At 37.7% G+C, this 26,989-nt stretch overlaps 1 protein-coding gene across 1 annotated transcript in view; it reads left to right on the forward strand.

Annotated features, from left to right (window-relative positions):
* LOC5573569 overlaps positions 1-26,989 on the forward strand; it is a 313,982-nt gene that overhangs the window by 193,287 nt on the left and 93,706 nt on the right. Inside the window, exons 6-7 of the mRNA XM_021851479.1 lie at positions 1,379-3,531; positions 22,528-24,788. Coding sequence (XP_021707171.1) covers positions 1,379-3,531; positions 22,528-24,788 — 4,414 coding nt within the window. The remainder of the gene's footprint in view (positions 1-1,378; positions 3,532-22,527; positions 24,789-26,989) is intronic.

The following is a 26,989-nucleotide window of genomic DNA, read 5'->3' on the forward strand; positions in this document are numbered from 1 at the left end:
TCGTATGAGTGGGTCGAAAATTTGTCTATCTAGTCTGTTGAGCCTGGTTCTCTGCATGGTACCTTTTAGTGTAATAATGAACAGCAGGCACGATAGTCCTTTACGAGAATGTTGACCCAATATCTTCAGGTATTTTTGAACACCGTTCATTGTTACTTTAATCAATCATTTGAGCTTCTCATGTAAGGAGCTATCGATGAAAACCGATTAATATATTCCACGAACTCACTATAGGTGATAGACGATGGGAGACAATCGTTATTTCAATCTCTGGGCCCGTCCTGGCGAGGTTCGAATCGATTCCATACTTTCCAGCGGCCTTGTTGTTCTCCCAAACTTCTCAAAAGAGCTTACTGGTTTCCACTGTCCGCTGTGCTGTCATAGTCATCACCTTTGTTGTACTGACCCTATGGGCGTGTGTCCACTACGCCACAAATTCATCAAACACAACTTAATTCTGTTCCAGGATACATTCCAACAAAATCCCGATATTTCGGAAACGATTCAAACAGAAATCTGGACAGCAATTTCACAGCAAATCGGATATAGTTGTTATGAATTCTTGAGCAGTAAAGAAATAGGTAACATGGCTCATTTTAGTGAACCGGATCTCTTGAACGGTTCAGTGGCTTGCTAAGAAATAGCGAATTGAACCGAGCGAATAGAAAAAAAGAGATTCTTTCTCTGTAGCACGACTTGCACGAACCTTTCATTTCTTTCGCTCACTCATTCTTCGTATATTCTCCCCCAGAAACTCACGGTACTCGTGAGTGTGGTGTCATTGTGACTAAAACTAGCAATAGTCCTAAGCAGATTTTTTTTGGGTAATTATGGTTGGTATACTCATACATTCTTACATAGAATTTTCAAAATATCTTCATAAAGATTCTGGTGGAATCCCACCACACAATATAAAATGCGAAAATGAACTTTGAAAAAGAAAGCCCTTTAGAGGTATTAACTTTAGAACTAAGAAGCAGGACCTGCCTCAGTTTGGATGTAATGTCTAGCAGAAGAAGAAGAAAAAAAAGTTGAATTTATTGTAATAATAAATTTCACGCACATTACTAGTTTAACGATTTTATGTGCAGATGTTACAAACTATAATTTGAATAAACGCTTAACCCCCCATACAAACCCAGTGAATACGTCGGTGTGAACGACTTAAACCAAAAGCCAAACTGAAATCATCGCCGTTTTTTTTTTGTCTATATCGTTCTCTGAGTAGGTGTAGTAGCATTCAGGAAAATATCACATCTGCGTGTATTTATTTTTCACCACCCAACCAACCAACCAACCAACCCACTAACATCATACGAACGAACAGCCAAACACACGAAACGATGAAAATTCAAATTTTCGTTTTCTATCTTTCCAGCTAAGAATAGAAAATCGTCGCCCTCAACATCAACATCATCGTCTTCGTCATCCACCACTCATCGGCAGCTGCATCAAGCTCCTCAGAAGCAAACTGCTACACAACAAGGAAGCAGAGAAAAGTTGCAGCAGAGTACTACAGATTTATTGAACAATTGCAGCAACAATAATACCAACGGCAGCACCTTTGCAGGTGTTGATAAACACAATCAGCAACGAGAGTCTTCTCCTGCGTCGGTATCGGGCGTGTGCTGTTACACCAGTAACAATTTCAGTAGCGCTTCCAACAAAAATGCTAAAAATAATAATCTAGTTAAAGTGAGTAACAAGTACTCGGACAGCAAAAAGCTGAAGATAGTGAACAACAAAGGTGAACACAAGGATACAGTGTTGTCTTCGTCGTACGCTGAAGAGAATCGAACCAGTAGGAATCATCGAAACGGTTTCGGTTATGGTAGTGATTCGCGAAATTTGAGTGAAAAGTGGTCGTCGGGCATTAGTGGCGAATATGATGCCGTGAAAAGTAGTGCTCAGAAACATGGGGATTTTTCTTCGACGGAGATCATCAGTGCGAAAGAACCATTAAGCCGTGGCGGCAGTGAAGTCAGTGTGAAGAAAAACGATGGCGATGATTTAAATTTAAATTTCACAAACGCACAGCCTCAGTCAAAAGAGCCACGGTTGAAAGATGTGAACATAAATAATTTTAAGAAAAGGAACACATCGACTTATGGTGTGTATTTTGGACCGAATTCAAGTGTGGGTCGAACGGGAATTAACAATAAAAATAATATCGGGAAAAATACCACCACAAGAGGCGATGAGATTTGTACAGACGACTTGTCCTCGTCTTCGTCGTTGTCGCCTAGGTCACCGCCATATCCTTTGCCGCTACCACCACCACCTACTGTAGTTGCGGAGTCGTGGTTATTCAACGATCGCGTGAAGCAAACACCACCTTGTTCACCGATTCCGTCGTGCTCCGGTTCATTCAACAAGCCCTCGTCACCTTTCGAGACGACGACGACACGAACGGAATCATCTCCGTTTGATTTCTCGCCGCCTGGCACACCCCAACATACGAGAGTCCGAGCTTTCAGTGATTCAAACGGTTGCTCCGTAGAAAACAATCAACGCCGTATTAATAGATCAGCCGTACAGCATCAAAACAAACTCTCTCCCAAGAATCACACCATCCCAACTACAGAGAACGAGAGGGCTTATGACCAACGCAAAAGTTCCCTTCCTGTTATAAATCACGCGAGTGTCGTGCGATCACAACCTTATCGAAAGTTTTCCTCCGATATAATCAGTCCTGAAAGTAACGGTCCCCCTTCTCCTGTAGTGATCTGCCAACTCACACCGAAACTATCTTCCCGAGGTTCCAACGCAGAAGTTCGACTGCAATCTCTCAGTCGTTATTGCGCTCAAAATTTGAACTCAAACCCCATCAACGATAGTCCGGTTGCAAACGAATTGGAGGAATTTACATTCATCGATTCCTCGGATATCTCGTCTACTGGAGACGATGCCATCACAGTGATCAATGAAGAAGATTATCGTGAATATCATAAATACCTATCGATACCGAAACTTGACGGATCTTCGGATGGATTATGTCCCAGTGGTTATGATAGTTCGCAAAACAGCAACCACTACGGATACGGATGCTCGTCGGACGAGTTAAGCAGTGTGTGTAGTGGTAGTGATTCAGTGCCTACATTGGTAGTAAACAATTTCAAAGAGGAAGCAAAACGAAATTTCCACACGGTAAAATATAAGCAGTGTAACGTGACGCCAAATTTGCAATCAAGTGCCTGTGCCATTGAAGAAACCCACCCGAGTAATTTTCCAGGTTCATCTTCACCGGTTGATAATGAACAGAAGAACGCATCCTCTGTCAGTGCGCAAAGTGATAGCAATAACAATCAACATTTGAGAAATACCAACGATGAGCAGAAATGCAATCCTTCTAATAGCAGGCACGAAAAGAAAGACGACAAATCGAGCGGTATTGCAGCCAAAACTACATGTACAGATCAGCATTTTTCGAAGCAATCTGGCTTTAACAATATTTCGCCGGATAACTCTTCTAGTAGTTTGAATTGCTTCGGGAAACATCAACTGCATGCTAGGTCATCGCCTGAAAAGCCGGTGAGTATTTTGTGGTAAACATAGTTAATTCTCTCTTCTTGAAGGTCTGTTCAATAATTAGGTGAGAAAATTTTACCAAACATAAAACCTGTTCTCTCCTCAATGTAAAACATAATAATGTTTCTTATATATCCCCCTCTACTCCCATGGTGAAATCTCACTATAAAAAAAGATAATTTCTTGGATCTTCAAACAATCTCTACATTTCTTGCATAGAAATCGAGATGAAGAATTGAAAATGGTATTCAATATGATCTTAAATAAGATGACGAAATATAAAAATTCAATGTAGAACTATTTGTGTGAAACGGAGTAGAAGAGACCAAGGAGGCCTTACCAAGGAGATTTCTTACGTGCCATAGAATTAAGTTTTTGTTTTCATACAAAAAATCTTGCCTTATGTAATAAATGGACAGCCCCAAATGCAAAAATGATAACTTTGATAAAGTTTGCTCTCAGTTAACTGTGGAAGTGCCCATAGAACACAAAGCTGAGGGTTGGGCATGCCTGATCTGAGGTAAGGTATCGCGGGCAAGTGGGAACGAAAAAACGATAGTGCCAATATTTCACAAATCCAACAACACAATCAGATTTTGGCAACACATTTGAGTGTGTGTGCATGAAACTGATCGAATAGTTTCGAAATTGTGAAAACCTTGGAAGAAAGTTTTAGAATGAGCCATTAGCCGCAGTTACCTCGCTAAACGGGGCAAGTGGGACACATCCAATTTCACGCGTCAATAAACATCAGCAAGTCAACCATTACAATAATAGGATTGATAAATCATAGATTTTTAATTTTAAGTACATATTTGATGTACATAAAGGATCAACCATAAAATACGTAACGTTTTAGGAAGAAAACCTTTATTTAATAGGATGTCACCTCACATTTAATATTAACTGAAAATTCCTCAATAAAAGCGTAAAGAGGGATTAAACATGTTCAAAATATACCATTTATAAGTTGTTAATTAAAATGTAGCACATAAACAATCAATAATTGACGAAATTATAGGGGAACCTGGTCCAATTCGGACCCTGTTTTAATTCGGACCATCAAGCATTTCTCAATACTGGCGCTACTGTGAAGATTGTGTTTACCGTTTTTCTACTCGTCTTCCGGCTTGGATCTAACACAATAAATTTGACGCCTTTCAGTAATTTCATTTGATTTTTATATAAGTTTGTTGTTTTTTAGTGCTCTAGTGTACCGTCTGTTAGAATTATTTCCAAGCTTCTTTATGCGACAATAATTCTTCAATCTTTCTGTGATATTTTGTAATGGAATGTCCAAAGCCTAAGCTTTCATCTGACCATATGGTTTTGATAAGTCTATGCACTGTTTGTGCTCAACAAGATAGAACATCATAAAAAGTGCGTTGGTCTAATCCGGACCTTTTGATATGGTTCAATATGGACCTCTTGCTTTTCAACGTGTACTCAGTCTATTCTAAGAGCTCCAAACCGTGAAACTCTTCTCGACTCGGTAGAAAATCACAGCAGTTATAATATTGATCAATGGTGTCTTTCTTTCTGTTGTGGTCAAGAAAAGGCTTCGAAAATAAGTCTAAGAAATACGGTAGATCACCAAAAACTAAAGGAATCAATATATCAGCGACTTGAAAGGTATCTCCATCAATACCACAGCCAAACTGTGTCCAAAATAGTTTGGCAATATGGTATTAACAACGTTTACGAGTGCTAAGAACAATACAGTCAACTTTCTCTTACCCGATATTCTGTATTTTTGTTCACAAGCTCGATTGAATGCGCAGTCCTTTCAATGTAGTGTATAGATAGTTTGACCCCTATATCGGAGTCCATACTTCTCCAACTTGATGTCCTGAGATTCGATGATGTCTATTTCAGTGCCCCATACAAGTTCACCTGTTTTACCCGATATTTTCATGCAAAGTTTCAATGTGTTAAAATTTTACTACATTCAGAGTTTAAATTATCTTTTCGAATGTATTTTGTCAAAATGAAAAAAAAGCTCCAAAGTTTTAAAAATATCTGTTTTTTATCTCGATATCTCCCATACACTATGGTCCGTTCAAAATAGAATTAGGGAGAGTTGACTGTACCTAATTTTGGAACAGCTTCCCCAGTGGATTGCACTTATGATTTTTTTTCAAATGGAATTCACATTTTACTTAAGCTAGTTCTACCTAGAACTAAAATGTAATTTGTCACGCATTGAGTTTATTTTTTTTTTGCTCGCACTTACAGAAGAAGTTCAATAAGCTTGGATACCAAACAAATCGGAGTTATATTTTATTACTACCAAAGCAAAAATCAATAATATATAGGATGGTCCGAATTAGAACAGGGGGGGTCCGGATTGGAACAGGGTTGGTCCATTTCGGACCTTCTGGAGATTTTTGTTCGAACATGTCTAGTCATGTCCTGGTAGGAGATATCATAAAACTCTCTGAGTAAAAAGTGTGCGCGCTGAATCAGGCTTTCACGGTAACATCAAACTTTTGATGTAGTTCATCGTGCTGAAAAGATATGGCCAAAAAACTGTTACTAGGTCCGAATTGGACCATGTTCCCCTACATATGTTTTGTTATTATTTATATGCATGGCAGAAAACCACTTAAATGGGTGGAATTGTTTTCCATCACTACTTAATTTGGTAGAAATAACAAATAAAGTTCAAATAAAATAGAAAAGTGATCGTTCTCATGATGCATTTCAAATTTCATCTTTGTGTTTGTTCAACTTTGAAGTCGTATTTCAAAAATAAAAAAATAAAAAGAATAATTACACTTTTCCTCTCCCTCTTATGCAATTACGTAATTTGAGATTGATCCTTTTTGATAAAAATCATTTGTTTGAAGTTTTTAGTGCTACTCTCTAGGAAAATGTATGGAACGTATATGAAAAGTTTTGATTCTGGTTTTTGTTTTGATAGGTCCCACTTACCCCGGGTACAAAGATATTTTGTGGTAAGATAGACCATCAAAAATTTCATATGAAATGAAAACAAAATACTGGTTTATCGTTAGCAGCTTGTAATAATACTTAAAATTGTAGCTTACAGATGAATATTTGATTTATAACACATTTATTTTTTGCGAGTCAATACAAGACGTGAAACGTGTCACAATTTATCTTGCAAGTTGAAAATGGTGCTGAACTGACAACTGTTACATGAACCAAATGGTAATAAAAATAACAATATGTTTAGTACTAAATACATTTCTTTTCAATGTATCTTCAACTTACTAGAAGAATACTCCCATGAAAAACTTTTCCTAAGTGAGCTATGACGAAACGCCCCACTTACCCCGGATTCTCACTTGCCCCGTGTTACCTTATGTCTTCTTGAGCACACAAACTCCTTGGATTATAGGTATTCAGAATTATGAAGGCTCATCGAGAGCTTTATTGCAATTCATGCTCATATAAGATTAAACAACTCTGATCTATTATGTTTATGTTAATACGTTCTGCGATCAATGCCTATCTGAGTATAGACAAGTACTTATTTGAATTTAGTTTTTCAAATCTACACGCATAACCAGCAACCTTTCCGACTTTTATGAATTATGTTTACACGCAAACAGTTTTTTACCTGTATGTCCTGTGAAATTTGGAAATCAGCGATTGTTTGCGGTTCTTTTGGTGTACAATGCATCATTAGGGCGATTCAAATTTAAAAAATGTTTAAAAATCCAATCTCCCATATGCTTATAACAATCCTTACCATTAAAATAGTGCGCTGTGAAATTTTCAGCTTTCTAGATAGTAATTTAAAGATGGCCCAACTAATAGCAAATAAACTCATGAATATCTCTTCTATCTATCTGTTTATCTATCTATCCGTCAGATTCAATTTCTCTCTTCAGCAAATTTCTTAGTTATGATTTTTTACTTTGGGATAATAAGTTTGTACTTACATTACAATACAAGCATGTTTAGAACATATTTCAAAATTTCTCCATAGTAATTTCTTTACATAAACCTACATTGTCTATGGGCCATCTTTAAATCATTACCTAGAAAGCTGAAAATTTCACAGAACACTATTTTTATGGTGAGGATGGCAAGGAACATATGGGAGATCGGATTCTCGAACATTTTTGGATTTTGAACCACCCTAATGCATCATTATTTATCAGTACGGATACAGAGTTAGACATCGTCGATATTACCTAAATTAGATTAACAAAATAAATTGTATTACACTATCGAAAGGCACAGACCAATAAAAAATCATTGTTGATTTTTCTATATACTGTCGACTCTCCTTACTCGAGATTCCCTATCTCGATATCGATTTAGAGAATCGTAGTAAAAGATAGTGTCCATGACTAACTCGATGGTCCCTTGGATCGCAGTTGCATTGGTTTTGTGTTCTGTAACTCAGTGCGTCCCTAACTCGATGGTCCCTTCAAAATCAAGTTGTGAAGAGTTGACTGTATTTTATAATCATACAAATTCCTGAATAAAATTTTATTGGATTTAATAAGCATTTTTAAACATTGCAAACGTTAATGAATTGTTTAAAAAATCATTTCACTTTAAAAAAGTTTTCGCTCTGAGATGATAAGTCTGTACTAAAATTACAGTACTTACGTGATTGAAACATTTTTCAAAATTTCGCCATTGTAATTTCCATATAAACCTACATTGTCTTCGGGCCACCTTTAGCTCACAACCAAAAAGGCTGAAAATTCCAAATAACACTCTATTTATAATAAGGATAGTAAGGAAGACATGGGATATTAAATTTTCAAACATTTTAAAATTTTGAATCGCCCTAATAGCACAGTACTGTCTTCGGTGAAGTTTCAGTACAGTCAAATTTCGTTCGTTGCAATACGTTTGATTGCACTTCGTTTTAATTGAGCTCCCGTTAAGTGGGCTATAGCCCACCTAAAACGAAAGCAAACGTCTCTTTCTGACATAAACCGTAATTTGTCAATGTTGGTAGCGCTGAATTTCTATTGCATTCGGTTATTTGACAGCTAAAAACTTAGCCCGATTAGCGAAAGTCTTTCACTAGGTGGGCTACGGGTTTAGTGCAACGAACGAAAGTTGACTGTACTCAGTACACTCTACTTTTAGCAGTTGATGATTTTCCTTTTAGATGAGAACTTGGGCGGTAGGAGCGCTGTTTCGAACTTGCACTACCCGACTAGAGGTACATAACAAAATTATATCAGCACATGTTATTATGTTATAAGTTTTTTCCGAACATAGGTTGTTATAAACTTGATGCAGTATGTTGTTAAAATAACTAAAATTATAACAAAAAGTGTATGAATAGTAACATAAACATAACAAAATGTGTTTTAATTATATCAAAAACATATCAAACCAAGTTATAATGTTTGATACAAAGTATCAAAATTATAATATTGTTCGATATACGATAATTATTGAAATGCAAAAGTATATTTTTATTTTGTTATAAAGTTGTTAACACTATGTTATATTTTTGTTTTATTATGTTCTGTGGATAACACAGCCTAACAAAATTATATCATAATATGATATGCATATCATATTTTGAAATTTTTTAATTATATTTTTGTTACAAGCTTCTAGTCGGGTACCTTGAGGGATAAGAATGTAACCATTGGAACATATGATATCCTTAAATCCTGTTTATTTGGAAGGTTGGTGTCTTGGGAAGAGTTATTCGATAGCTCAAGGGTTGACATGCGGTGGTCATTGAGATACGGAATTGTTGACATACTGAAGTGGATTGACGTATGAAACTGGATGGGTCTTGCATCCTCGTTTAGCAAGGAAACTGCGTCTAATGGCTCATTTTAAAACTTTTTTTTAAGATTTTCTTCCAGAGCTTTTTTGTTAAGACACTACAGAATAGACTGAGTTATGCCACCAGGATTTTCTATTAAATTATGAAAGAATAGCTTCGGGTGTGAAACCACTACCCAAACAACCAGATATCACATAACATTTCGTTTTTCCCGTAAATTCGTACAAAGTAAGCCAAATCAATCCGTAATAGCTGTCAAATCAACATGTGTTCAGATTACAGATTGGTTCGCAATAAAATCTATATATTCGCCTTGTATACCATTTTTCAACATGTCAAATATGCACGTATATCGCCTCCACTTTTGTGCGCATAAGGCTTTTTGACGACATTTTATAAGTGAAACTTTGCACATATAACCCAGACAAAATACATCCGACCTAAATGATTGATGAAATCGTTTCATCGATGAGTTTCCTCGCATAAAATGCAATTTTATGAGTTCATATGTATGAGTTCATATCGCCTCCACTTTTGTACATATAAGGCCTTTCACAACATCTTATACGTGAAACTTTGCACATATAAGCATCGCATAACGCAAAAGGTGATTTCAATTCATTTATGAATTTTTAAATAAATTGCCGCAGAGATTCCGAAAATATCTACCCGCAGGATACTTCAAGAATTCAAGATTTCTCCAAATAATAGGAAATCCTTTTGAATTTATTGTTAACTAGTTGTCCCGGAAAACTTTGTCTTGCCATCAAGTAGGCTGTTGAAAATCCCTATTGATCGTCTTATATAAAATGACAGTTCCGTTCACGCTCGTTTTTTGACTTTCCCGGTGAATATCCAGGTATTTTTATACACACAAACACGTTGGAATCCTTGACGAACAAAACGGAGAATGAATCATTAAAATCCGTTGACCCGTTCGGAAGCCATTTCGTGACATACAAACACCATTCCATTTTTATTTATATACTAGTGGTCCCGGCAAACTTCGTCTTGCCATCAAGTAGGCTGTTGAAAAACGCTAAGGATCGTACCATACAAAATGACAGTTCCGTGCACTCTCGTTTTTTAAACTTTCCCGGTGAATATCCTGGGATTTTAGTACACACGAACACGTCGGAACCCTTGACGAACAAAACGGAGAAAGAATCATTCAAATGCGTTGACCCGTTCGTAAGCCATTTCGTGACATACAAACACCACTCCATTTTTATTTATATAGATAGATAAATTATATGGGATTGAAAAAACTAAGCCAATCTTCTACGAAGTATGTTATTTATTCTGTTGGACGAAAAAATCGTCTAAGAATACCATTAGAAAGCTTAGGAACAATTAACAATTATCAATGTTAAACGTTTTCCAAAAAATGTTGAAGGTAGGTGTGAGTTTGGAAATAGAAGGTTTTTTTTTTGAAAACCTCTATATGAAGGGCCTCCAAATCTACCTCCGCCTAAGCCCCCCCAAAACTCTAGCTACAACTACAGAACCTGACAAAATCGGGTCATATTTTTTGATTCTGTTTTTCAAATTTTAATGTGTTAATATTTGCTTATGAACCACGTTTACAATCTAAATAGACTTTTAAGGGAGTGAGGGACATGGGCGTAGCTTTGTTTCAAGTTCATCAGGGGGAGAAGAGCGGCCTTCACAATTTCATTCTCAAATTTCGTGCCAAAACGGTCTTTATACACTTGCCTCTGCACCCTTTTTTCATAAATCATAAAACTATGCAGGGCATACACCCTACTTTTTCACAGTAAGCAAAGAAAAGTTCTAAACGCGTTTTGACCGAAAACACAGACAACCGGAATCAACCTGAATCCTAGACTCGGATTCCTAGTTGTACAGGACCGCTTAATTATCTAAGAATTTCTCTTAGGATACCGAAGTTTCTAAAAAATTTTATGAAAATTCCTTTAGGATTTTTTTTTTTTAATTCTTTCAAAATGACATTAGTAATTGCCTCGAAGCTCTTCTTAGAATTTTTTTAAGTATAATTCATAGAATGTATCAACTGGAGAGGCCCAGATAGCCGTAGCGGTGAACGCGCAGCTATTCAGCAAGACCAAGCTGAGGGTCGTGGGTTCGAATCCCACCGGTCGAGGATCTTTTCGGGTTGGAAATTTTCTCGACTTCCCAGGGCATAGAGTATCTTCGTACCTGCCACACGATATACGCATGCAAAAATGGTCAATGGCACAGTAAGCTCTCAGTTAATAACTGTGGAAGTGCTCATAAAAACACTAAGCTGAGAAGCAAGCTCTGTCCCAGTGGGGACGTAATGCCAGAGAGAAGAAGATCAACTGGAGATTTCTTTATAAATTTTCCTGAAAAAAAAAACTATTGAAATTCATTCAGAAGTGTTCCGAAGATTTTTATAGAATTATTTCATACATTTTACAGGAATTTCATAAGAAATTTGACTTGGATTTGTTGTATTTTTTCAGTTTAAAAACCAAAAAGAAAACTTGTGAAACTTTCTTTAGTTTTCGTATTGTTTGTGTTCTTACAGGTATTCAAAAATGACAATCGATGAAGTCGTGAATAAACATCTGAAATTATTGTTATGCCTATGAGATGATTAAATGATTAAAAATGATCTAGGAGAAATTTTTTGTCGAATTCTTGAAAAATCTCGTTAGATGATTCCTGTTAGAATCCTTCAATAATCTTAGTAAAATAGTAAAAGTAAGTAAAATTAGAGGAATTTCTGAAGGAATCTTCAAGACAGTTTTGAGAGAAATTATGATTTTATCGAGAGATTTTTTTATGAATCCTAGGTCAAACTCCATCAAGAATATTCTAAGAAGGTATCAACAAAATGTAATTTAGAATGGGTACTTCCATGAGCTTATTAAGGCAGAATCCCAATAAAACATTATGGAGCAAATTTTAAAGGAATATTTCGAGATATTACTGAAGAAAACCTCGAATGAGTATAACAAGTAGTTGAAGCAATTGAAGTCATTCCTTAAAAGTTAAAATTACTTAATAGGAATTTCAGTTGTAGTTTCTGGACGAATTCAAGGGGGGACGCATGCAGAAATTTAATCTTGAACGAATACTTTGAAAAAAAAATCTCTTCAATGTACCCAGTATGTTTCTAGAACAATTTATAAAATTATTTCCTGAATAGTTAAAAAAAAAGTTTCATCTGGATTCCATGAAATAATTTATGAAACAGTGTTGAGAAAAATTATTGGAGGAATTCATGAATGTTTCTTTATTTATGAGTTCGGCTGTGTGCAAATCGGTTTTTCATTTTGAACCAATAATTGTCAGTTTGCTTAATAACGAAGCAGGGTTTACTGATACTCGAGATCTTATGAAATTCGTTGTCTTTAATCGGCTGTAAATATCTTCATCGCGGGCTATTGATAAAACCTCCGAACAATTTCTGGCAAAATGTTTTTAAAACGCCGGATTGTTTGGTAGACTCTATTAGTTTTATAATCTATAATGATGTAATTATTGTATTAATATGAGTACGTGAGATAATCTTTGAAGAATTCGAACACAAATTTAATTCCCGTAGTAGAATTGTTCTATCGTACTGAGAGAAGGAGGCATTGCCATTGCCCCCTCTAGATACGCCCATGAGTGCATGACATCGAGCATCATCATCAGTATTAATGTAAACGTGGTAAATCATGACAAAGGTAATTTGAAATGTTTAAAATATAGGCAGGGGCGCAGCTATTCAGCAAGACCAAGCTGAGGGTTGTGGGTTCGAATCCCACCGGTCGAGGATCTTTTCGGTTTGGAAATTTTCTCGACTTCCCAGGGCATATAGTATCTTTGTACCTGCCACACGATATACGCATGCAAAAATGGTCATTGGCATAGTAAGCTCTCCGTTAATAACTGTGGAAGTGCTCATAAGAACACTAAGCTGAGAAGCAGGCTCTGTCCCAGTTGGGACGTAACGCCAGAAAGAAGAAGAAGGCTGACAAAATCGGGTCAAAAAGCTGACAAAATCGGGTCAGTACTGTTGATAAAAACATTTTGATTTGGCGGGTAGGGGGAGACTCAAGACTGGAAGTCGAAAAATTTTAAAATCATGGTCCAATCAAGATGGTGTATTAGAAGAAAAGAAAACTATTATGGGGAGTAATGTTTGCGTACAAAAACACATCGATGAAATATGCATGTATTATTAAAAAATAAGAGATGATTGAAAATCGTTAAAAAGTTCACGTATCGTTTTAAATTTGAGTCTAATTAGTAATTATCTAGAATATGACAAAATAATTTGGATCACGCAAGCTGATCGAATACAATTTTATTTTATAAGTATGAATGTATTTTGTATCATATTTGAAAAAAAAAATGAGCATGAGCATGAGCATAGATGACCGTACAATTCGTAATTGCTACTCCGTGATTGACCAGAACAATCGAAGTTGCACAGGGAATTAATGAATGGGGCTTGGGATTAGCTTACCATTCTTCAATTTGCACAAATCGAGAGCTCAAAATTTAAAAGTCAATAACGGCGCCGGCCACGTCCTTACGGTCATCGGGGAAGGGAAGGAATGTTAGTTAGACAACCGTTGCTACTAGAGACCGAGTATACCTCTGCATCTCCACAGTTGTCATGGAAAGGATATTGGGTTAGTGGGATAAGGTAAAGATCTGGGAATCCTTGAATACTCGGAGAATCTCTGAAATAAATTCATAAATGAGATGTTTCAGAAACCTTTAAACAAACTAATGAACAGTTTTAGCAGGCAATTATGATAATCCAATAAATTTTGCTATTAGGAGCTTGTGGTAAAATTCTTAAAATAAATTCTTTGGTAATTTCTTGACCGAATTTTAGAATGAATGTCCCAAGAACTCATGATTTTTTTTCAGAATTCATGAAGAAGTCACTAGAACCAAAGAACGCTCCAGTAAAAACAAGACCTATCCTTGAGGGGTTTTCAATGGAAAAGTTTCTGAATGAATACGTGGTAGAATTATCGGCAGTATTCTAGGAGAATTCTCTGGAGTAACTAGGGAACTGGCTCAGTTTTTGATTGAATTCCTGGATATATTTTTGTAATAAAAACAATCTATAGAAAAATTACTTGTTGTAATTTTTGATCAAAGGTACAGTAAAATTCAAAGATATATTTAAAAAACACTATTGGAGAAATTCACAATCATTGAATTTAAAATGCCTAGAATCCGGAATTCCTTAGACATATTCTGGAGAAATCCCTGGAGGAATATTTGAACCATTTTTTGTTGAAATTCAATGAGAACATTCTGAAGAAATTCCTCAATTAATTCTTAAGACGGAAATCCGTTGAGTTTATATTCAGCAAAGTGACCCGGCGACTCACAAGTATAATCTGAGTTTGATGTAGTCTTTTTGACTGCAAAGTCTAAATAAAAAATCATAAAAGTTTTCGTAGAAAATTCAAGTGACTAGCAGGCTTGGATCCAGTTGGAGCGTAAATGCAGCAAAAATAAAGAAGAATGATGTAAGCAAATGTACAGCAATGACAAAATGTTGTTCTTAACATTGAGCTTATAGCTCACTCGATATTATGACTGTATTAAGCGTTCAAACGCTTGCATTGCTTTGATTTATTATTGGTTAATGTTTGAAACTTGAAAAACCTGACATCCCTGTTTACATATTACAGAATTCATAAGTTGAAGAGTCTTTTTAGAAGTACTTGAAATTATAAATATAAATAAATTTATATATATTATTTTTTTAAATTTACTTCCAAATTCCAAAATTTAAGCAGTTAGGCTTCAACGCTCTTCTTTTGTGAGCTCTAATAGCCGTGAAAACTGTTTTACAAATAAATCTGATTTGTGATGTTCGATTGATATTTAAAATGAGAATGAGCTAGTAGTTTTATCAATTATATTAATTTGATAACACTAGATCCTTCTGCAATTACGCTTTCTATACTGTTTATTGGTAAAATTACATTTCTTCAAACTTTGAGAAGGTCGATAATCACTTAGATAGCTTAGATAGGTTTTCAAACACAGTTTTATTGTATCATCACATCAACAAAATTCTTTAAAATATATTCAAAGAACCTTGATCATAAATTTCATGCAAGCCTAAACGCAAATTCTGGGAAGATTTATTTTTGTTATAAAATAATGAGCAGAAATCGTACATTATCTTGCATAAGATTTTTACAAAATTCAGCAAACCAGCAGCAGATTTAAGGAGCGGATTCTCGCACAATCCATGACATAAGAAAACGTGAGTATTTCAGGCTCTTAGTAATGGTAGTATTTACAGGTAAAGTCTTCTTATATTTGGCTAAGAAATAAGTTTTGAGCAAAGACGGTTTTATTTTATTTTATTTTTTCTATCTTTATTAACGAGATTTTTAGCCCTGGGCTAGTTCATCTCGGGACCAACGGCTTTACTTCCCTTCCGAAGGAAGTCGTCACTGAAATTTTTAGTGACTATCTCGGGGATGGGATTCGATCCCAGGTCCTCGGCGTGAGAGGCGTGTGTTCTAACCACTACACCAGGTCCGTCCCAAGATGGTTTTATTACGGATGAACTTATAAATAAATTAATAAATAAAACATAAAATAATTTACAAATATCCTTCTGGTTCCGCCCAACAAATGTTCTCAAATTATTAATGTTTTCTAATAAGTCCTTGGAGATAAATTAAAAATTGACTTGGATGAATTTTAGTGACACTTATAAAAAGTAAGAACATAGGGAAATTTTTAGAGCCTCAATTTTTTTTAGATGAATAAATTTGTGCTGAAAATTTTATTGACAGGATCAACTGCCGATTTCAAAGGAAAACTGTAGAAACAATCTAAAAAACTACGCAAAAATGAATGATTCAATAATATACATAAGATTTTTTTAATTAACGTTTTAGGAGCCTCTAACAAATTGTATGCTTTTGCAAATTGCATTTCACTAAAACTTCAAACTAATTGTCTTATGTATCAAGCACTATCTGCGGTTTTTTTTTATAAACATGCATTCAAATTTTGGAATTTCGTCTAAAAATTATCTTGATAATATCACCAGACGGTTCTTTTATACAAGGTATGTTAGCTTTTTGCGAACAGTTTCATAAATTTCAAATTTTAGTAAAGCCGTGAGATTCAGCATGATACTCTTTCAAAACGAAACCTCTAGGATTTTTTTTTTCAATATATTTAACGTAAACTTGTTCCATTTAAAGACAAACAAAGTTTTTTGAGTTTTCACTTTGACTAGGGGCGCACAAATGGAGTTTTGCCAAGGGCGCCATGAGGCACCGTTACGGTGGTTGGTGATGCGATCCATGATATAATCACGCCTAATCGGATTCGCGATATAATTCGATAATCGTATTGCACCCCGAACAAGTGCTCATCACTCGCCCACGCAAGAGCAAGCAACGCGATCAATAGATCAAACACTACTAACGATCCGCGGCGCTTCTTCATTTCATTATACGACCGACGCGCGACATATTTGATCTTGCCCCCATCACCCGCCCCCGCAGGAGCAAGCGTTAAGGTCGGAAGATCAAACACAACTAACCGATCACGACACTTTTTCACTTACCTCGACTGACGCGCGACATGTTTGGTCCTGCCCTCATCACTCGCCCCCGCAGAAGCAAGTGTCAAGGTCGGAAGATCAAACACAACTCTGTATCATATTTGAAAAAAAAAAAAAATGTGGACAAACTACAATTTTGGTCAAGCATCTTCTGTCCCCCAGTTTTGGATCACGGTGCTAATTACCGTTATTATCAAATAAAATATACCATCCAAACGGCAGTCAGCCAGCATTTGATTCCTGACGTTGTTTCGCACCTCTGGGCTTAATTAGTCAGAATTTTGGGATACGCCCTTTTGAAGTTTATATGATAGAAATCACATGGTGTATACCACTTTAACTTGTTTAAACAAACAAACAAACTATAATAAAGTTTTGTAATTTTATTTTGTGTTATCTTGTTTTAGATATTGTGAAATACTTTTTTCTAAAATTTGTCTAGACCGACATTTGAAAATGGCCAAGGCTATGTTTAGTTATTACTAATCAGCCAATACACGAAAAATTATATCTACCAATCTAACGCCTGCTAGTGATTTTAGGAAATTGTCCAAAGCATTCAAATGTGTATGAATAATTCTTGGATAGGATATTTAGATACGCCCTTTTGAAGTGTATGGAAAGAATATTGCATGGTGAATTCCGTTCCATATATAATCAATTGTTAGATGCATACATAATTCGAACATTTAGGGGGAATGGTCCTCCTAAAATCTGGAAGGTTGGTATCCGGCCCTGCAAGTCAACCGTAAAAAACACATCAGCACAGGAACATCTACGAGAGAATACGGACCGGAACAATCGGCAAAGACCACAGCGACGGAAATGGACTAGCGATTAGAAACTCAGTACGTGGAACTGCAAATCTCACAACTTTATCGGAAGCACACGCATACTCTCCGATGTACTGAAGATTCACGGTTTCGACATCGTAGCGCTGCAGGAGGTGTGCTGGACAGGTTCGACGGTGCGAAAGTTTAGAGGTAATCATACCATCTACCAGAGCTGCGGCAACACACGTGAGCTGGGAACAGCTTTCATTGTGATGGGTGATATGCAAAGGCGCGTGATCGGGTGGTGGCCGATCAACGAAAGACATAATTTTCTTGGACGACTATATATTTGACCGAATGTGTCCGAAATTGTTTTTAGAAAGGATTAAAGTTTACCCCTTAGAATTCTATGCGAAGGGTATTCATTTATGTCTAAGTAATTAATAACAAAGTCAGAACACAAAAAAACTAGATGCGTTTGTAAAGATGAGTAAATTATGGAAAACGTCTACTTGTTCTAGTAATCGTCAACCTAAGCATATGTTTTATTCATAATTTTCCCATACTTATAGTTTGTCCATCCTCACACACGCGCAATTAGTTAATTACACTGCGTAACAAAAGGCCTTCCGCTGATTGTGGGCAGTGATGCCAATGCTCATCACATCATCTGGGGCAGCTCGGATATCAATTTGAGAGGCTCCAGTCTGATGGAATACTTAAGTAGTACAGACCTTGGATTACTTAACATAGGCAATCGCCCAACCTTCATGGTTTCTAATAGAGAAGAAGTGTTAGACATAACGCTCTGCTCGAATAGAATCAGTCTCGAGTTGACGAATTGGCATGTATCAGATGAGGAATCATTATCTGATCATCGCTACATATTCTTTGAACATTCAAATGTAACTGCGCAGACTTTGCGTTTTAGAAATCCCCGGTCAACAAACTGGGAACTCTACATTGAATTGGTTGCGACCAAATTTCATGGATATTCTCCGTCCATTGAAAATCCAAGTGATCTGGATGATGCCGTTGATACTACAACATCCTACATTATGGAAGCTTTTGAAGAAGCATGTCCTCTGCGGTCTGTAAAGACTACAAGAGGGACCCCATGGTGGAATTCCGATCTGACTAGACTCAGGAAACAATGTAGAAGGAGTTGGAACAGACGCCGTTCAGCTGGATCAGAGTCGTTCAAGTCAGCTCGCAAGGCTTACAAGAAGGCCCTTCGTTCTGCTGAACGATCCGGCTGGAAAAACCTTTGTACAAATGTTTCCAGTTTGAGTGAAGTCAGTCGGTTGAACAAAATTCTTGCAAAATCTAAGGATTTCCAAGTGAACGAAATTCGCTTACCTAATGGTGACTTTACTTCTTCCGATGAAGAAGTTTTAGAATGTTTATTCAATACACACTTCCCCGGATGTGTGGACATAGCATCTACGGATGAACCAAATGTCTTTTCATGTAGTTACGAGTCTCTGGCCTCGGCTCGCAGTATCGTAACTACTGAATCGATTCAATGGGCACTTAATAGTTTTGCTCCTTTCAAATCTCCAGGAGCGGATGGGATTTATCCTGTTCTGCTCCAAAAGGGATTTGAGTCTATCAAACATGTTTTGAAAAAGCTACTTGTAAGCAGTTTTGCTACCGGGTACATTCCCAAATCCTGGCGTGATATTACTGTAAAGTTTATCCCAAAAGGAGGACGTGCGTCGTATGAGGAAGCGAAGAGTTTTAGACCAATCAGTCTGACCTCTTTTCTTCTGAAATGTCTGGAACGCATTATCGATCATCACATCCGTGATGTTTATTTGGCAAACATGCCTCTTCATGTGAATCAACATGCTTACCAATCTGGAAAGTCCACTGTGACTCTTTTACACAAAGTTGTATACGATATCGAGAAAGCATTCGCTCAGAAGCAATCGTGCTTGGGTGTTTTCTTGGATATTGAGGGTGCCTTTGATAACGTGTCTTTCGATGCCATATTGGAAGCCGCACGAAACCATGGGCTACCTACAATGATTACCAATTGGATTCATCAAATGCTCAAAAACCGACATCTCTTCTCGACATTGCGTCAAGCAGCGATTCGAAAATTGAGTGTTTGCGGATGCCCCCAAGGGGGAGTCTTGTCACCACTTTTGTGGAATCTCGTAGCAGATACGCTATTGAGGCAACTCAATAATTGCGGTTTTCCAACTTATGGATTTGCCGACGACTATCTAGCTCTGATAGTTGGTATGTGCATAAGCACCCTATTCGACCTGATGCAAAGTGCTCTTCAGGTAGTCGAGAGTTGGTGTCGCCAATATGGCCTTTCGGTTAACCCGAATAAAACATCTATTGTTCTTTTTACGGAAAGACGAAACCGCGATGGAATTCGACCTTTACGTCTTTTTGGCACTGAGATTAATGTGACTGATCAAGTAAAGTATGTCGGAGTCATTCTAGATTCCAAACTTTCATGGACAGCTCACATTGATTTCAGAGTCAAAAAAGCTTGTATGGCCTTCGGTCAATGCCGGCGAACCTTTGGTAAAACTTGGGGCCTCAAACCCAAATATATCAAATGGATTTACATAACAGTTGTTCGTCCAATATTGGCATATGGATGTCTTGTGTGGTGGCAAAAGGGCGAAGTGAGAACAATCCAATCAAAATTGGGCCATCTCCAAAGGATGTGCTTGATGGCGATGTCTGGTGCGTTCTCTACAACTCCCACAGCAGCGCTCGAGGCCCTTTTCGACGTTGCGCCACTACACATATATCTTAAACAAGAAGCACTTTCTTGCTCTTACCGTTTATGGGTACTGGATCTACTGGAGAAAAATCCAGTGAATCGTAGATCTACACACACTTCGTTGTTTCCACTTTTGGTGAATTGGGACAAAATTGTCCTTGCTCCAAGTGATCTCACAATTGCTTGTAACTTTCCTTACAGGACATTTACCACACAATTCCCTTCACGGGAAGAGTGGACGTCTGGCTATTTGGAAAGAAGTATATCAAACGATATAGTATGTTACACTGATGGCTCCCTTCTTGAAGGTAGAGCTGGTGCAGGAGTATATTCTCGTGAGCTAAGGCTGAATCAGTTTTACTCACTTGGTAGAAACTGCACCGTTTTTCAGGCGGAAATATTTGCTCTTATGTGTGGAGTGCAATCAGCACTTCAACAGCGCGTAATGGGTAAAGTCATATACTTCTGTTCAGATAGTCAGGCTGCTATAAAAGCTCTCGCTTCGGCCAACTCAAGGTCGAAGCTTGTTATCGCATGTCGAACTCAAATTGAGGAACTGAATTCAGTCAACTCTGTAAACCTTGTATGGGTACCTGGCCATTCTTCCATCGCTGGAAATGAATTGGCTGATGAGCTAGCTCGCGATGGAGCATCGCATGACTTCATTGGCCCTGAGCCGGCTATTCCAATTTCGAAGTGCTGGGTGAAGCTTCAGATAAATTCTTGGGCGGCAACTCAGCACAAGCAATACTGGAATAGTTTGGAGTCGTGTCGTCAAACAAAATTGTATATTACTGAGCCATCTCCAAAGGTGGCGAAGTATTTAACAAATCTGTCAAAGCAGAATTGCAGTCTCTTGGTCAGAGCGTTGACAGGCCACTGCCGACTCAACTATCACATGGCAAATATTCAGCGTGCTGACTCATTTGTGTGTGATAGTTGTGACTCCGATTATGGAACTTCGTATCACCTGATATGTAACTGTCCAGTTTTTGCGCAAATGCGATTCCAATTACTTGGTAAACACTTATTAAGTGAAACTGAATACAGAAGCCTGAATCTTCAGGACATCCTGTTATTCTTAACCCGCTGTGGTAATGAGCTATAGGCTCTCTTTACGCTCATGCGTTTTGCAGTGCCCTTTTTAGGGCGCTGTTCGAACCCATTGTGGTATGGAGCTACATGCTCTCATTTCGCTTATGCGATCTTCCCTCTTCAAGGGACCCCACTCCTATTTCCTCCCATCTTTCCCTTCCCTTTCCTCTCCCATCGGGTAGATGATGAAATAGGCTCAAATATGGCGATGGCACAAATCTCCCAACTGGTGGGGAACGTGCCTTTGGAGCCGGCCTTCTGATACCTGATAGATGCATACATAATTCGAACATTTAGGGGGAATGGTCCTCCGAAAATCTGGAAGGTTGGTATCCGGCCCTGCAAGTCAACCGTAAAAAACACATCAGCACAGGAACATCTACGAGAGAATACGGACCGGAACAATCGGCAAAGACCACAGCGACGGAAATGGACTAGCGATTAGAAACTCAGTACGTGGAACTGCAAATCTCACAACTTTATCGGAAGCACACGCATACTCTCCGATGTACTGAAGATCCACGGTTTCGACATCGTAGCGCTGCAGGAGGTGTGCTGGACAGGTTCGACGGTGCGAAAGTTTAGAGGTAATCATACCATCTACCAGAGCTGCGGCAACACACGTGAGCTGGGAACAGCTTTCATTGTGATGGGTGATATGCAAAGGCGCGTGATCGGGTGGTGGCCGATCAACGAAAGACATAATTTTCTTGGACGACTATATATTTGACCGAATGTGTCCGAAATTGTTTTTAGAAAGGATTAAAGTTTACCCCTTAGATTTCTATGCGAAGGGTATTCATTTATGTCTAAGTAATTAATAACAAAGTCAGAACACAAAAAAACTAGATGCGTTTGTAAAGATGAGTAAATTATGGAAAACGTCTACTTGTTCTAGTAATCGTCAACCTAAGCATATGTTTTATTCATAATTTTCCCATACTTATAGTTTGTCCATCCTCACACACGCGCAATTAGTTAATTATCTCTAATAAATTATGCGGATTAGTCTATTCAAAATCATTATATTATCAATATGAGCTAACATATTTCGTTTTTTTTTTTCTAATTACAGATAATGGAAAAACGGAACAATACTTTAGATCGACTGCAAAAATTAGTGAAGAAAACAACATCTGGGTCGAGCGACAGTAAAACGAGCGACAAGCAAGGTGGTACTAAAACAGAACGTCTCAGAGAACTAACTGAGCTTTTGAAGGGAACTCGTGCACCTCCGGTACCACCTCCAAGACGACCCAAAGCGTCTCAGAGTCTCGATAAAACCTTCGAACGACAAAATACAAGCAGTTTATCAACTGCTAGTCTTTTGAATATAGATGCTTTGCGAGCAGATAACAGTACTAGTAATTTAGTGAAATCTAAAGAATCTCGATCGATTGATTTTCCCTATCAATTCGTTGAAGGTAATCGTGCCTCCACTCCAAGTTCTCCTCTAAGTGAGCATAAAACTAACCTCCGTGCTAATGTGAGCACATCAAATTTAGAAAGTTTACAAAGTTCTGCTACCAAAGAAACTAATGCCATCGCTGAAACTCCAAGCACAGCTTTCAAAGAAGACGATGACATTTTTACCAAGCTATCTAGACCAGAATCTAGAACTATAGTTGGTTCCTACACTCAAAAAACAATTCCATTCCGAAGTGCTTCTTTTTCTCAAGTAGATTATTCATCTGGAAAATACATACGTTCAGCATTAGGTGCCATAAAAAACAGTTTAATGCGTGGGAAGGAGGGTTCTGCAGTGGATAATGTAACGCTTCCGAGAAATAAGAAAGAGTTCACGCGAAGTTGCAGCCCAGCACGGTTTTCATCTACTTTAGAACCTGGCGTATCATTTGAAGAGAATGGTACTTCAAAAGCCACTTTGAAGAAAACTGAACTCAATATCAATCTATCCCCACCAGAAATCTTTGAGCGAATTGAAGGTTTCGATGGAAAAGAACTATCGTCAAACAGGAATTCCGATATTGAAACCATCGTTGAAGACCCAGAAGCAGAACATTCGGAAACTATCGAAAATGAGAATACCATACAGAAGAAAGCGGAAATTAATGCGGTTCAAGCTTCTGAGATGATACTGGAGCCACTAGTTGAAGAGGGAATACCAATAACACCACAGTCGTTGGCCAAAGATGAGGAATGCTTGCAACAGGCAACAACTTGTTTGATACCAGTGCCTGTTTACGATTGCGTGGTAAGTGAATGGAGTACAGCACGACCTTCCGAGCAATGGATTGATGCGTCTATGACGGAGTGTATTAAATTAACGGATTGTATGGACAATGAATTAGAATCCGGTGAAAATACGTCTGAGTTGAACGAAGTACATCTGAATCCGATAGAAGCAATTGTCGTTGACAGTCCTCCTGAGATTATAGAGCTAGAAGTGCCGAAACTTGGGAAAGTTGATGAAATTGAAGAAGAATTTGTAAAACCAGTTTTGAATGATTCAATCAATTTGAACAAGTTTGAAAATGAAGATATGTGTACACCACCGGTTTCGATCATTTGCACAGAACCAGATTCTGATATATCTACAACAATCATTGAAACACCTCCCACTCCAGAGGAGTCATCAATAAAGGTAGAGTCAATCGATGGAGAAATTGTTGAAGTACGCAAACGCCATAGCAATAACGAAGATAGTGGTGAAGCAGTCAGTAATTGCAACAGCGAAATGGAAGAGAAACGAAGGATTGATAAGTCCAAACGGCGGAAAGGAATTTATATTCAGTGGCCTGCGATAGACACTAACTTAGATCCAGAATCTGATTCCAATGACAACTGCACTCCTGATGATAGCTGGCGACCAAGCAGACTTGCTATTGAGAAAGATTCCAGTATAGATCTCAGCGGAGAAAGTTGCACAGATCTTAGTTCTAAGGACATTACCTCTTCACCAGAGAAGATAAGAGATTCCAGTATATTGCACGGACCTGACCCATTTCTTCTAGGACCCAATACGCCAGATTCAGATATAGTACGGCCAGAATGGCCTCGGGGGTCACGTAGAAAAAGTCTAACCTACCAAAGCTCTGATGAAAAGGATGATTCTGCGCCGATGTCCTCGATTCCAGTTCGGTCGTTCAAGAACATCTTTCTACGTTCTGATTCGGTGTCTGACAACGAAAGTGAGCGTGCTTCGTCTAGGGACCGCACGAGTGCATCGCCAGCTCCTTCAAGCGATCATGATTTGAGACGGTATTCCAAAAGACCGCTTCGAGGACCCTACGGTCAAATGCTGGAGGCGGAAATGAAGAAACCATCCAAGGTGCATTACAATGAAATTTTGGAGGAGCTCGCTAGACATGAAAGGTAAGTTTTAAATTGAGAGAATACATTGTTAAATTTTGTTTATTATATATTTATCTAAAATTGCGACTTTTTTTTAAATTATTCTGAAAGAATATAACTGATTTCTTCAGCATTGAATTAATCAAAATTTTAAACCAACGCGGCATTAGAACCGTAATCATACACCAATTAGTACGCTCCATAGATAATTTCCAAATTAAACCAATAAAATGGTGGTGATTTTAACAAAAAATATTTGCATGCGTTACAAGTGCCATCAAACTTTTTCACAGTTATTAATTTATCTATTTATTTTAATCCAATATTTTAATCTTTGCGTCCCTGAACTATTTTTAAAATTATATTATTGAGTTTCCTTGGGTCAAATTTCTTTAATTTTCAGCCGATTTCAATATAATTTAGATGCAACACTACAATACTATTATTGTTTCGTGACATGTACTGGGAATTTCATTCGGACGGCCGGTTCCGGGTTTATACGGATGTGGGGTCTGTCCGAAGGTCATTTGAGACATTTCTATAATTATTTTGTACGAATTAAACAAAACTACAATGTTTGCAATTGAATCATAAACCAGTAGTATTTTCCAACTCATTTGGAACCATTCCAGCCAGTTCCGAAGACCCTTGAACGCATTCTGGGGGCATCAGTTGAGGACCAAAATTTGATCAACAAAAACCATGCGATACATCAATCTTCAAGATTTTCCAACAGATTTTATTTTTCTGTGCATATAGAGTAATTTCTTGCAATAAAGGTTTATCTACAAGTACTTCCGGAATATCCTAGAGCTGATTCCGGAACAATGAAAAAGGACATCAATCCGATGATTGCAAACCATATAATGCGACACATCAATCTTCAAGATCTTCAATATGATGTAAATTGAGTAATTTCTTGTGAAATTGGGTCATTTACAAGTGCTTCGAGATGTTCTGGAGCCGACCGATGATCCGATGATTGCAAACCCTATCAGCGACACATCAATCTCCAAGTATTTTGACTGAAAGTACAATATGATGCAAATTGAGTGATTTCTTGAAACTTGGTGTCTGTTAGTAATAATCATCTGAATATACCCCTCGATCGTTCGTCTAACGCATAGATCGCAGGCAGCTTCACAATAGGCTAAGCAAAACCCAATACACGTACAACATGCAATAGAGCTCTTCGTCATTGTTTGCCATTATGCCCGATCGAATTAATTATCAGCTAAAGCAGTAAAAGACAGAATCATAGTTCAATCGTTAAAATGCATTTTCTACACCAAAAGTATGAATTTATTGCTACTTATACCTGGAAATTGTTGTGAGCTTCGTGGCCGTGCGGTTAGTATTACCAAGCATTTAGCCGCATCGAGTCAAGGAGTGTAGGTTCGATTCCCGCCTCAGTCCGGAAAACTTTTCGTAAGGAACGTCTTTCGACTGTGCCACTGGGCGTTGCATGCTAGTCCGTTGTCTAGTGTGGTGCTTCCTTCAAAGGGCAAATCGTCCACTGGAAGCATTAACGTGTCGGTGTCTTAAAAAAAACTCATACTAAATTTATTCTTAAACTAGGTTTCCTTAAGCTAACTTATCTAGAGGCATATTTGTTCGCTGAAAAATACATAATTGAGGAGATTAAATGTAAGTACAAACGCTATTGTTTGGCATGCAAATGTTTAATAAAACTATTTACAGCTTCGAACTAACTTTCGAGCAAAAATGGAGCTTGTTTCGGAGAATCCGAATACTTCAGCCACAGTGTCATTTACAAGTACTTCCCGGATGTTCTGCAGTCGATTTAGGGATCTTGGAAAAGGACATCGATCCGATGATTGCAAACTATATCATGCAACACACTTTTGTATGTTATTGGAGGGTAAACGACAAATTAAACCAGACCGTAAAATATCAAAATTATGTGTTGCAGCTGATTCAGGTTCTTTCAACTTTGCAGAGTCAATAATAAAACTCTTTCAGTTATGGAATCACGGTCATCGATTCGGAAATTATGGTAATCCAAATTTGCAACGGAGGATACTGGGGTAAACCCAACAATTCCCTCTCCTATAGATTTAGTATAGCTAATTCAATATCTAGCCTCAATCATGGCATGTGACCAAGCATTGCATAATTCGTTCTCATTTGATTTTGAAGCACGATCGACGCAAGCGAAAAAAAACATCACATCTGTAGCGATCCACGATCGGCAATGTATC

The sequence above is a fragment of the Aedes aegypti genome, chromosome 3 (assembly GCF_002204515.2).
Source record: "Aedes aegypti strain LVP_AGWG chromosome 3, AaegL5.0 Primary Assembly, whole genome shotgun sequence".
Taxonomy (NCBI): Eukaryota; Metazoa; Arthropoda; class Insecta; order Diptera; family Culicidae; genus Aedes; species Aedes aegypti.